This window comes from Ipomoea nil, unplaced genomic scaffold (genome assembly GCF_001879475.1).
Source record: "Ipomoea nil cultivar Tokyo-kokei standard unplaced genomic scaffold, Asagao_1.1 scaffold3104, whole genome shotgun sequence".
Lineage (NCBI taxonomy): Eukaryota > Viridiplantae > Streptophyta > Magnoliopsida > Solanales > Convolvulaceae > Ipomoea > Ipomoea nil.
The window spans coordinates 1257037-1269954 of NW_017619532.1; the positions used below are offsets into that span (position 1 = coordinate 1257037).

General features: G+C 50.6%; 2 protein-coding genes across 2 annotated transcripts; both read right to left on the bottom strand.

The window, feature by feature from the left end:
* Positions 1–7442: 7442 nt before the first annotated feature.
* LOC109166635 lies at positions 7443–8633 on the bottom strand. Its single transcript, XM_019315528.1, has one exon. The coding sequence runs from the start codon at positions 8631–8633 to the stop codon at positions 7443–7445; it is 1191 nt and encodes a 396-aa protein (XP_019171073.1).
* A 2543-nt stretch (positions 8634–11176) lies between these two features.
* On the bottom strand, positions 11177–12106 carry LOC109166636. Its single transcript, XM_019315529.1, has one exon. The coding sequence runs from the start codon at positions 12104–12106 to the stop codon at positions 11177–11179; it is 930 nt and encodes a 309-aa protein (XP_019171074.1).
* Positions 12107–12918: the final 812 nt, after the last annotated feature.

The following is a 12918-nucleotide window of genomic DNA, read 5'->3' on the forward strand; positions in this document are numbered from 1 at the left end:
CTATTGGAAACGACTAAGGGTCTGGGCCCTTGTTTCCTATCTCTTTCTCGCCGAGTCCCTCAGTCAAGGCGACTCTTTAGGCTTTTCCTTTCTCGGAAACGGTTTAGGGTCAGTGCCCCGTTGTTTCTATATATACTCGCCGAGTCCCTCAGTCGAGGCGACTCCTTCTGGCTTTTTCTCGGAAACGACTAAGGGTCTGGGCCCTTGTTTCCTAACTCTTTCTCGCCGAGTCCCTCAGTCGAGGCGACTCTTTGGGCTTTTCCTTTCTCAGAAATGGTTGAGGGTCAGTGCCCCGTTGTTTCTATATATACTCGCCGAATCCCTCAGTCGGGGCGACTCCTTCTGGCTTTTTCTCGGAAACGACTAAGGGTCTGGGCCCTTGTTTCCTAACTCTTTCTCGCCGAGTCCCTCAGTCGAGGCGACTCTTTAGGCTTTTCCTTTCTCAGAAACGGTTTAGGGTCAGTGCCCCGTTGTTTCTATATATACTCGCCGAGTCCCAAAGTCGAGGCGACTCCTTCTTGCTTTTTCTCGGAAACGACTAAGGGTCTTGGCCCTTGTTTCCTAACTCTTTCTCGCCGAGTCCCTCAGTCGAGGCGACTCTTTATGCTTTTCCTTTCTCAGAAACGGTTTAGGGTCAGTGCCCCGTTGTTTCTATATATACTCGCCGAGTCCCTCAGTCGGGGCGACTCCTTCTGGCTTTTTCCCGGAAACGACTAAGGGTCTGGGCCCTTGTTTCCTAACTCTTTCTCGCCGAGTCCCTCAGTCGAGGCGACTCTTTGGGCTTTTCCTTTCTCAGAAACGGTTGAGGGTCAGTGCCCCGTTGTTTCTATATATACTCGCCGAGTCCCTCAGTCGGGGCGACTCCTTCTGGCTTTTTCTCGGAAACGACTAAGGGTCTGGGCCCTTGTTTCCAAACTCTTTCTCGCCGAGTCCCTCAGTCGAGGCGACTCTTTAGGCTTTTCCTTTCTCAGAAACGGTTTAGGGTCAGTGCCCCGTTGTTTCTATATATACTCGCCGAGTCCCTCAGTCGAGGCGACTCCTTCTGGCTTTTTCTCGGAAACGACTAAGGGTCTGGGCCCTTGTTTCCTAACTCTTTCTCGCCGAGTCCCTCAGTCGAGGCGACTCTTTATGCTTTTCCATTCTCAGAAACGGTTTAGGGTCAGTGCCCCGTTGTTTCTATATATACTCGCCGAGTCCCTCAGTCGGGGCGACTCCTTCTGGCTTTTTCTCGGAAACGACTAAGGGTCTGGGCCCTTGTTTCCTAACTCTTTCTCGCCGAGTCCCTCAGTCGAGGCGACTCTTTAGGCTTTTCCTTTCTCAGAAACGGTTTAGGGTCAGTGCCCCGGTGTTTCTATATATACTCGCCGAGTCCCTCAGTCGAGGCGACTCCTTCTGGCTTTTTCTCGGAAACGACTAAGGGTCTGGGCCCTTGTTTCCTAACTCTTTCTCGCCGAGTCGCTCAGTCGAGGCAACTCTTTAGGCTTTTCCTTTCTCAGAAACGGTTTAGGGTCAGTGCCCCGTTGTTTCTATATATACTCGCCGAGTCCCTCAGTCGAGGCGACTCCTTCTGGCTTTTTCTCGGAAACGACTAAGGGTCTGGGCCCTTGTTTCCTAACTCCTTCTCGCCGAGTCCCTCAGTCGAGGCGATTCTTTTGGCTTTTCCTTTCTCAGAAATGGTTTAGGGTCAGTGCCCCGTTGTTTCTATATATACTCTCCGAGTCCCTCAGTCGAGGCGACTCCTTCTGGCTTTTTCTTGGAAATGACTAAGGGTCTGGGCCCTTGTTTCCTAACTCTTTCTCGCCGAGTCCCTCAGTCGAGGCGACTCCTTCTGGCTTTTTCTCGGAAACGACTAAGGGTCTGGGCCCTTGTTTCCTAACTCTTTCTCGCCGAGTCCCTCAGTCGAGGCGACTCTTTAGGCTTTTCCTTTCTCAGAAACGGTTTAGGGTCAGTGCCCCGTTGTTTCTATATATACTCGCTGAGTCCCTCAGTCGAGGCGACTCCTTCTGGCTTTTTCTCGGAAACGACTAAGGGTCTGGGCCCTTGTTTCCTAACTCTTTCTCGCCGAGTCCCTCAGTCGAGGCGACTCTTTATGCTTTTCCATTCTCAGAAACGGTTTAGGGTCAGTGCCCCGTTGTTTCTATATATACTCGCCGAGTCCCTCAGTCGGGGCGACTCCTTCTGGCTTTTTCTCGGAAACGACTAAGGGTCTGGGCCCTTGTTTCCTAACTCTTTCTCGCCGAGTCCCTCAGTCGAGGCGACTCTTTAGGCTTTTCCTTTCTCAGAAACGGTTTAGGGTCAGTGCCCCGTTGTTTCTATATATACTCGCCGAGTCCCTCAGTCGAGGCGACTCCTTCTGGCTTTTTCTCGGAAACGACTAAGGGTCAGGGCCCTTGTTTCCTAACTCTTTCTCGCCGAGTCGCTCAGTCGAGGCGACTCTTTAGGCTTTTCCTTTCTCAGAAACGGTTTAGGGTCAGTGCCCCGTTGTTTCTATATATACTCGCCGAGTCCCTCAGTCGAGGCGACTCCTTCTGGCTTTTTCTCGGAAACGACTAAGGGTCTGGGCCCTTGTTTCCTAACTCCTTCTCGCCGAGTCCCTCAGTCGAGGCGATTCTTTAGGCTTTTCCTTTCTCAGAAATGGTTTAGGGTCAGTGCCCCGTTGTTTCTATATATACTCTCCGAGTCCCTCAGTCGAGGCGACTCCTTCTGGCTTTTTCTTGGAAATGACTAAGGGTCTGGGCCCTTGTTTCCTAACTCTTTCTCGCCGAGTCCCTCAGTCGAGGCGACTCCTTCTGGTTTTTTCTCGGAAACGACTAAGGGTCTGGGCCCTTGTTTCCTAACTCTTTCTCGCCGAGTCCCTCAGTCGAGGCGACTCTTTATGCTTTTCCTTTCTCAGAAACGGTTTAGGGTCAGTGCCCCGTTGTTTCTATATATACTCGCCGAGTCCCTCAGTCGGGGCGACTCCTTCTGGTTTTTTCTCGGAAACGACTAAGAGTCTGAGCCCTTGTTTCCTAACTCTTTCTCGCCGAGTCCCTCAGTCGAGGCGACTCTTTAGGATTTTCCTTTCTCAGAAACGGTTTAGGGTCAGTGCCCCGTTGTTTCTATATATACTCGCCGAGTCCCTCGGTCGAGGCGACTCCTTCTGGCTTTTTCTCAGAAACGACTAAGGGTCTGGGCCCTTGTTTCCTAACTCTTTCTCGCCGAGTCCCTCAGTCGAGGCGACTCTTTAGGCTTTTCCTTTCTCAGAAACGGTTTAGTGTCAGTGCCCCGTTGTTTCTATATATACTCGCCGAGTCCCTCAGTCGAGGCGACTCCTTCTGGCTTTTTCTCGGAAACGACTAAGGGTCTGGGCCCTTGTTTCCTAACTCCTTCTCGCCGAGTCCCTCAGTCGAGGCGACTCTTTAGGCTTTTCCTTTCTCAGAAATGGTTTAGGGTCAGTGCCCCGTTGTTTCTATATATACTCGCCGAGTCCCTCAGTCGAGGTGACTCCTTCTGGCTTTTTCTTGGAAATGACTAAGGGTCTGGGCCCTTGTTTCCTAACTCTTTCTCTCCGAGTCCCTCTGTCGAGGCTACACTTTAGGCTTTTCCTTTCTCAGAAACGGTTTAGGGTCAGTGCCCCGTTGTTTCTATATATACTTGCCGAGTCCCTGGGACGATTAGCTGTAACCCATGTGCTTTATTTAGATTTTTGGAATCCTCGAGCCCGTACACGGCCTATCCTTTTCTACTGATAGAACCTTCTCAAATGAGTGACGTTCCATATGCGATCTATGGGTTTCCCTTCCATAGTCTCTAACTTGTAGGTTCCGGCTTGGATCACCGCTGCAATGCGGTATGGCCCCTCCCACTTAACCGCAAACTTGCCTCCTTCGGTGGGCTGACTGGCTTGTCGATCGCGTAACACGAGGTCGCCAACCTGGAAGGTTCGCGGGCGAGTCCTACGGTCGCGATATCTTTTCACCGCCTGCTGGTACTCAACCATCCGTGCACTCGCGGCTTCCCTCCTTTCCTCTAGGAAATTTTTCTCGATCCGCATATTCTCTTCGTTCGCTGCATCCGAGTAGGTGCGAACCCGGTGGGTGGGCTCGACCACTTCGACTGGAACCTTGGCCTCGAAGCCATATGCGAGCGAGAACGGGCTCTCCCCCGTCGCTCGCTGTTGGGTAGTGCGATAAGCCCATAGGACTCGGTCAAGCTCGTCCGCCCAATTTCCTCGGATGTCTTCGAGCTTCTTCCGGATCCCATCGACCAACGTTCGATTCACATTCTCGACCTGCCCATTGGCTTGTGGGTACGCTACCGATACCTTGGTATGCTTGATATCGTGTCGGCGGCAGAAGTCAGCGAAGGCCTGGCAGTCAAACTATCGCCCGTTGTCGCTGACGATGTGCTCGGGCAGGCCGAAGCGACAGATCACCTTTTTCCACAGAAAACGTCGACATTGGTACTCGGTGATGGTAGCCAATGGTTCTGCCTCGACCCATTTGGTGAAGTAGTCGATAGCCACGACACAAAACTTCAGACCTCCCAGGGCGACGGGCAATGGTCCCAACAAGTCTATTCCCCACTTGGCGAAGGGGATGGCAGTGGTGACCGGTGTATAAAAGGTGGCCAGCCGGGTGTCTTTCCTGGCGAATGCTTGGCAAACGCCGCACTTGGACATCCATTCGATACAGTCTCGCATCATGGTCGGCCAGTAATACCCTTGAACGACTAACTTCCGGGCGAGCGTGTGGGCACCCTGGTGCGCGGCGCAAATGCCTCTATGAGCTTCGTCCATTATTTTCTCGGCCTCAGGTCTAAGCATGCACTTTAGTAAGGGTCCTCCGAACGACTGTTTATATAGCTGCCCGTCGATGATCTGGAAGGAAGGAGCTTTCCGCCGAACTCTAGCGGCGACTCCTTGGTCACTTGGTAACTCGCCCGTCTCCTTGAATCGCCGGATGTCTTCCATCCAAAACATCTCAGGGTTTTTCTCCCGATTCCATTCCTCGATATTTACTTGCTGGACTTCCAGTGGTGTCTCTTCAACACTCGGCCGATTTAACTCCTCCTTCTGGCAAATCTTTATCAGGTGGTCCGGTACCCCTTCCAGGGCAATTTTGGACAATATGTCGGCTTCCATGTTGTCCGCTCGGGATATGTACTCTATCTCGTAAGCCCCGAACTCTTTTAACATCTCAACTGCACGCTCTTTGAATAGTACCATCCTTGCATTCTTAGTTTCACACGTACCCGAGATCTGTCCGACTACCAGTCTGGAGTCAGTCTTGATTCGCAGCCGCTCAACTCCCAGGGCCTTGGCGAGTTGGAGGCCGTTTAATACTGCTTCATACTCGGCCTCGTTATTTGATGTCGAGAACAAGTATCTCAGAGCGTAATATAGCCGGAATCCTTCCGGAGTGATGAGCATGACACCGCCTCCACAGTGCTGTCGACTCGATGCTCCATCCGCGTGCATTTCCCACCACTCGCCCGAGAAGCTCTCCGGGGCGTGTTCCTTTTCTTCCTCACTTGCTGTACATTCGACCAGGAAGTCGGCCAAGGCTTGACCTTTAATGGAAGGCCGGGGTTGGTACTCAATCCCATACTGAGTCAACTCTACGGCCCATTTTACAAGTCGGCCGGAGGACGAGGGGTTTCTTAGCACGCTCCCGAGCGGCTGGTCTGTCAGAACTCGGACGGTATTGGCTTGGAAATAAGGTGCCAGCTTGCGCACGGTGACTACCAATGCATACACAATCTTTTCCAGAGCGGTGTACCGCGTCTCAGCGGCCTTCAGTGAGCGACTTACGTAATAAACCGGGTGCTGGACTCGGTCTTCCTCTCGGACCAATACCGAACTCACTGCTTTGGCCGAGGCGGCGAGGTACAAGAATAAGGGCTCGCCCACCTGGGGGGTAGACAGCATTGGGGGCGTTGAAAGGTACTGTTTCAACTCCTCAAACGATTGTTGGCATTCGGCAGTCCAAGCGAATCCCTCCTTCTTCTTCATGGCTTCGAAGAAAGGCACGGTCTTATCCGCCGCTTTGCTTAGGAAGCGGCTAAGGGCGGCCAACCGACCAGTCAATCGTTGTAGGTCCTTGACGGTGGTAGGAGGCTGCATGTCGATGATGGCCTGTACTTTCTCCGGATTAGGCTCAATGCCTCGTTTGGTGACCATGTAGCCCAAGAATTTGCCACCTTGGACGGCGAACGCGCACTTTTTGGGGTTCAGCCGAAGGTTGTATTTTATCATTACCTTGAAGCAGTCGGCCAGGTCCTCCGCATGCTTGTCCTCCTCCCGGCTCTTGACGAGCATATCGTCGACGTACGCGGCCATCGATTTCCCAAGCAGGTGTTGGAACAGCCGGGCGACCATTCGGGTGTACGTAGCCCCGGCATTTTTAAGTCCGAAGGGCATGACTCGGTAACAGTAAACTCCGTCCGGTGTCAGGAAGGCGGTCTTCTCCTCATCCGCCGGGTGCATAAATATTTGGTGCTACCCTCTGAAGGCGTCCATGAAACTCAGTAGTGCCGACCCGGCCGTTTCGTCGACTAACTGGTCGATCCGAGGTAGGGGAAACGGGTCTTTCGGGCAAGCCTTATTAAGATCGGTGTAATCCACGCACATTCGCCACGCTGGGGGCTTGGGTACGAGGACCACATTATCCAACCACTCCGGGTACTTAACCTCGCGGACGTGCCTGGCCGCTAGTAGCGTGCTAACTTCCTTCCACACAAATTCCCTCCGGTCGTTGGCCAGGTATCGTTTCTTCTGTACGACCGGTCGGTGCTCCGGATCCACGGCGAGTCGGTGTGATATAACCGACCGATCGACGCCGGGCATATCCTCCGGGCCCCAGGCGAAAACCAATCAATGTTCCTGGAGCACTCTCACGATTTCCCCCCTTAGTTTCTCAGGAAGGCCGACCCCAATTCTCACCCGCCTACTAGGCTGTGCGGGGTCAATCTCGACTTCCTCTAGCTCGACGGCCGGCTCCGGGCGAGGTATCACCGTTTTCTTAGGGGCCTCTCGGTAATCTCGTGGACCTGCATCTCACGTTTGCCCATCCCTCTACATGCTTGTAAATAACAGTCGCGGGTGACCTTGCGGTCGCAACGTACCGTTCCTATTCCGTTCGGCGTGCGAAACTTCAAGCACAGGTGTTCGATCGAGATTAAGGCTCCGAGGTCCTCCAAACCCGGACGGCCGAGTATGGCGTTATGTGAGCAGGCCAGATTTACCACGATAAACTTCATGCTTAACTTCTGTACATCCGGGTAACTGCCAATCTCCACGGGAAGGGTGATCGACCCTTCCGCCTCCACCGAGTCCCCGGTGAAGCCGGCGAGAGGGGTTTTGACAGGATTCCGCTGCTCTCGGGTTAGCCTCATTTTGGTGAAGGTCTCCAGGTATAGCACATTGACGCTACTCCCGGTGTCAACCAGGATTCGGCGAACGACTACACCATTGATGTCCATAGCGATGACCAACGCATCTCGATGCGGGGTTTCTCCGGCTGGCAGGTCCCTATCGGTGAACACGATGGGTTCTCGGCATACCTTTTTGGAGCTCTCTTCGCGGCCGTAAACCGTCCCGACATACATTGCCGAGCCCAGGCTTTTCGGGTGTTTGCCGAGTCGCCGCCCTCTGGTCCGCCGACTATCATGTTGATAACCGGCTTCTGGCGCCATTGGGCTTCGTCCTCTTCGGAAGCCGGCTGCTTACCTCGGCTGTTCTCTGCGTCGGCGGCAAGTCCCTCATCTCCTCGACTGGCCGACCTTCGCCTCCATTGATTAGGGGGCGGGGTCCCTTGCTGGATTATCCCCTCCATGATCTTCTTTAGATAGAAGCATTCTTCCGTGCTGTGAGTATAAGATTTATGATAACGACAGTACTTAGAAGTCTTACCAGTCTCCCCACTTGTTACACGGTCGTCGATCGGTGGAGGCGGAGGTGGGGCGACTGCTTGTATTTCGTGGACCGGCCGCTCCGGAACCGGTCGATAGGCGTGGACGACGGGGCGGTCATACGGTCGCCTAACTTCGGGTCGCCGGGCCACATCCAAACGCCTTTCGTTCGTCTCGGCCCGCGTCCTTTTCCCGCTGGCGGACCCGCCGACCTCGCGTTGTCGTTTATGCTTCATGGCCTGCTCCGTGTTGGCTCTCTTTTTGGCCATCTGGATAGCTTCCGCGTACGTTGCAGGGCGATTGTCCCTTAGGTCTCGGTACAGCTGGCCGGACCGCAAAGACTCGATGAAGAAAGTGAGTGCCGTTTGGTCCTCCACTTCCTCTATCGACTGGATCTCCTTTTGCCAGCGGGCTAAATAGGTTTTTAAGGACTCACCCTCGTCCTGGTGGATGTCGCCTAAGTGCGTCAGGTCCTTCTGTGGCTTGATGTTGGCGGCGTAGTGGCTCATGAAGCGATCTGCCAGCTCCTCGAAACTGTGAATCGTCCCTGGGGGTTGCGCCACGAGCCACCTCTGCGCGGGCCCCTTTAGCATGGGTAAGAAGGCGCGGCACATGACCGGGTCCCGTACCCCTAAAACTTGCATCTTAGCTTGGTAGCTCAGTAGGTGTTCTCGCGGGTCGCCCGACCCGTCGAACGTGGCTTGCTCCGGGAACTTGAAGTCGCCCGGTATCTTGAAGGCCATGATCTCGGCCGAGAAGGGTAACGCGGTCAGCAGCGTTCGGCCAGGGGCCTTGGCTTTTCCTTCCACCTGTTCTTTTAGGTTTCGTACTTCTTGGGCTAAATTTGCCACCTCGACCCTCTCTTGGGTGCGGTTTCCTGTCGATTCCGTGCTCTCGCCGACCTCTGACTCGACAAGTCGATCATGGTCGTGGGCGGGCTACTCTAAGCGGCGAGCCACCGTCCGGGCTTTCCTTGCACGGTTACGCTCACGCGCGCTCTGTCGACCGTGAGTTTCTAACGGGGCGCGAAGGGGTTCTCTTCGTCCCAGCCGTTCTCTCGCCGACCGTCGTTCAACACCCGGACCCAACCGAGAATGAACGGACTGGACCGGTTGACTCTCAGCCCGGCGGGTGGATTGTCGATTGTCTGGCCTTCGCGACGGTTGGGGGTCTCGTTGCGGTATCCGAGTAGCGGATTGCTCCCGTATTCCCCGGCTCGCCTCGACGAAAGCGCGTCCAATCGCTTGTAGCTGATCCGGGGTGAGCTGCACCGCGGCTGGTTGTGGATTTATCCGCGGAGTCGGCGGCGGTGTCGCGTCGTTTTCCCGGCTTCGGGCGTTTCTTCGATTCAACTGATCTCTTAGGTCGGCTCCTAGCCCATTATCGTGTTGACTCAACTGCTCTTGGCTTCCTGTCATGGTAAAGCCTTTCGATTTCTCGCAACTAGGGCTCTTCTCGACGTTCTCTCGGACTCGCTTTGCTCAGAAGGCACGCGACTCTTTGTTTCGATCCCCACAGACGGCGCCAGTGATGGTTTTTGGATTTTCGGGCCCAAGGAGGTCCAACACAACCTTTCAGCTGGAGGATACACCTTTCACAGAAAGTCTGAATTTTAATGAAATGCGATGCTAATAATACTTTGTATTCCCTTTCTGGGTTCTCTTTCTTTTTCCCCCTCTCTTACAAGGGTGGAGGAGCCCTTTTATAGTAGCCCCTCCCTCACTGACTTAAAGGCCCATAATGGCCGACTTCAAGGCTGCTTTCAAGGTGCCGAGCCGTTGAGTGACGTTACGGGGTCTACCAACGGCTCTTTCTAGCTTGTAACCGGTGGACCGAGTCCGGCCTTTAATGCCTCAACGGCTCTTCGTCTTAACTTCTTCGGAGGCTCCCTCAATGGCTCTCTGCACTGAGTCTTTCCCTGGGTTGGGCCCGGACCGACTCCTCGTCTCCGGCCCATGCTCAGGTTGGGTCGTCCTTCATAGCCCTGGCCTGGGCCTTCCATTTGGGCCTGGGCCGACTCCTGGACTCGGCCCACGCACTCTCTAGGCCCGCCTTGTGTCAGCCCATCCTTCTCTCTGGTCTTTCCTCTTTGGGCCCTCTTTCTTGGGCCGGGGTTCTCACCCCATCAATTATTATTATTATTATTATTATTATTATTATTATTATTATTATTATTATTATTATTATTATTATTATTGTATATATATATATATATATATATATATATATATATATATATATATATATATATATATATATATATAACCCTAAACCAAACATGATTATATTACATACCTCAATTTTAACCAAACACAGGAATCTAGCATTCCCGGTAATCTAACATTCCCAGTCATCTAACATTCCCAAAGGTAATCTAACATTCCGTGAACCAATTGATGATGGGGTTAACACAAAGAAAAACAATCAAAATATGGGATAAGTGCTTAGCACTTATTTAAACAAACGAGAGGCACAATGGGGACACAAAGGATAAAAACATATATAGGGACAGATTTAAAGGCTACGGCTAAACAAAAATGGCCTAAATCACTTCAAAACATGCAAAAACTTAGATTTCCCTTAGGGAGTATTGAGGCAAGTTCTATCAAAACACCCATGGCCGGAATCTCACATAAGCCTTCACTAGCAATGCATAACACACGAGATAAAAAATTAATCCAATTAATGAGTGGTTAACAAGACTATTGGCAAGAGAATAGATCAATTATGTGTTACACCTCAAATCATCCATTAGAAATTGAATTGCAACAAGTACCACTAAAACAAACCACAAACCCACAAGAGAGAATAATTGTAACTGCATGCTATGACAAGTAACTTATTAACCAAGAAAAGCTAAGTCATCCAAGAAAAAATTTTGAAATTTACCCCAAATTGTAGACTCCTCCCCCACACTTAAAACTTTGCATAGTCCCTGATGCAAAACCCAAGAAAAGGAGAAACAAGAGAAAAGAGAACGGTAAAAGCAATAAAATAACCCGAACTAGAAAGCAATAAAAAACGAAATAAGACGAAACTAGAAAGCAATAAATAGGAAAACAATAAAAGATAACATGGGGTGCCTCCCATGAAGCACTAAGTTTAACGTCGCTAAGTTTAACATCGCTAGCTCGACTCAACCTGGTTATGGAGTGCTCAATCTGGTAGATCGTTGATAGTGAATCCATGCCCAGAAAAGTTGTTCCACCTTGCATGCTCCAATGCCATGTCAAGGGGCTCGCTATGAATCATAGAGCAATCTTCAACACCAGTGGACTTTGGCTCATTAATAACATTGAATTCGATCTACATTTTTCTCTCCAAAGTCAAAAATTATAGTTCCCTTCCTTGCATCAATTAGTGCTCCAATTGTAGCCAAGAAAGGTTTCCCCAAGATGATGGGAGTATCGGGATTCTCTGGGGCATCTATCACAATGAAGTCACATGGCACAAAATATTTGTCCACCCGGACTGGAACCTCCTCAAGAATTCCAATTGGGCGAGTAGTAGACTGATTAGCAAATTGTACTGTAACTTGGACAGGGTTAGGATCTCCCAAATTCAGCTTCTTACAAAGTGATAGAGGCATAACATTAACACTAGCTCCAAGATCACAGAGGGAGCTTTTTATCATACGACCTCCAATAAAACACGGGATTGTGAATTTTCCCGGATCTCTATGCTTCAATATGTTCCTACTTTCACTACGTGCCAATGCCCTATACTCTTGTGCCATTGCCACCACCTCATGATCACCAAATTTCCTTTTCTTAGCTAGGATGTCTTTTAAAAACTTCCCATAGGAGGGGACTTGGGAAAGTAAATCGAGTAAGGGAATTGAAACTTTCAAACTCTCAACTAATTCTAAAAACTTTTTCCGTCTACTTTCTTTTGCTTTCTGCTGAAATTTTTGAGGAAAGGGCAAGGGTAGTTCATACCTTCTCACGGGCTTCTTTCCTTCATCTATGACTTGTGGATTATTTTTCACATCAGCTGGCTCAACTTCTACATCCTCAAGTATCTTTTCAATATCTTCTTCAACAGTTTTATTTGGAGTTGATAATTTGATTGGAAGGGGTGGCTCTTCAAGTACTTTGCCACTCCTTGTAACAATTGCATTGATATGTTCCCTTGGATTCTCGGTACTAGCTGGTAATCTCCCTGTGACTCTAGTGCTAGATGTTGAGGCTTGATTAGCTAGCTGATTTTCTAGCATCTTATTGTGGGCGCTCAACTGATCCACCCTCTCTGTTAATTGCCTAAACCTTTTCTTCCCTTTGCAATTGTGACTTAAGTATCCTCTCCAACATAGCTTTCAAATTTGATTGTGGTGGAGCCTCCAAAGCGGGTAATTGAGATTGAACTTGAGTACCTTGAAAACCTGGAGGACCTCTATTAACAAAGTGTTGAGGATTGGCAACCCCCATTGGGTTACTCCATAAAAACCGGGGTGGTTCCTTACATTATTTGGATTATAAACCCCTTGAGATTGAAAGGGTTGTTGAGGCCTATTATATCCAACCAGATTAACATGCTCCTTAGGGGGTTGAGAACTTACATCATTGAGGCAATCCCCCGAATTATGTCCACCACCACAAAGGTCACACATTAAAACTTGACTAAAAGAAGAAGGGGTAGAAACATGACTCACATTTTGCTTTTGTAGGGTAATTTGAGCAAGCTTTTGGACCATGGAAGTCACATTATCCACCTTGGCTGTCAAAGCGAAAAATTGCTCCACCTCATGAATTCCTCCTACAAGATTTTGTGGAGACCTCTCTGAGTACCAAGTAGATCCATTCATTGCAATTTTCTCTAGTAGTTCCTCGGCTTGTTTTGGCTCCAAAACTGTGAATGATCCACCCGAAGAAGCATCCACCAAAATCCTAGAATTATCAAGCAATACTTCATAAAAAACCATCATCAAATCCCAACTTTGAATGCCATGGTGTGGACACTGCCTCTTCATCTCCTTAAACCTCTCCCAAGACTCAGTTAGGGACTCAGTTGCCAGTTGCTTAAAGTTTT

What these genes read in the sequence shown, in the direction of transcription:
- LOC109166635 (XM_019315528.1), bottom strand. Translation starts at nt 8,633, where the DNA reads ATGGCCTTCAAGATACCGGGCGACTTCAAGTTCCCGGAGCAAGCCACG.
- LOC109166636 (XM_019315529.1), bottom strand. Translation starts at nt 12,106, where the DNA reads ATGCTAGAAAATCAGCTAGCTAATCAAGCCTCAACATCTAGCACTAGA.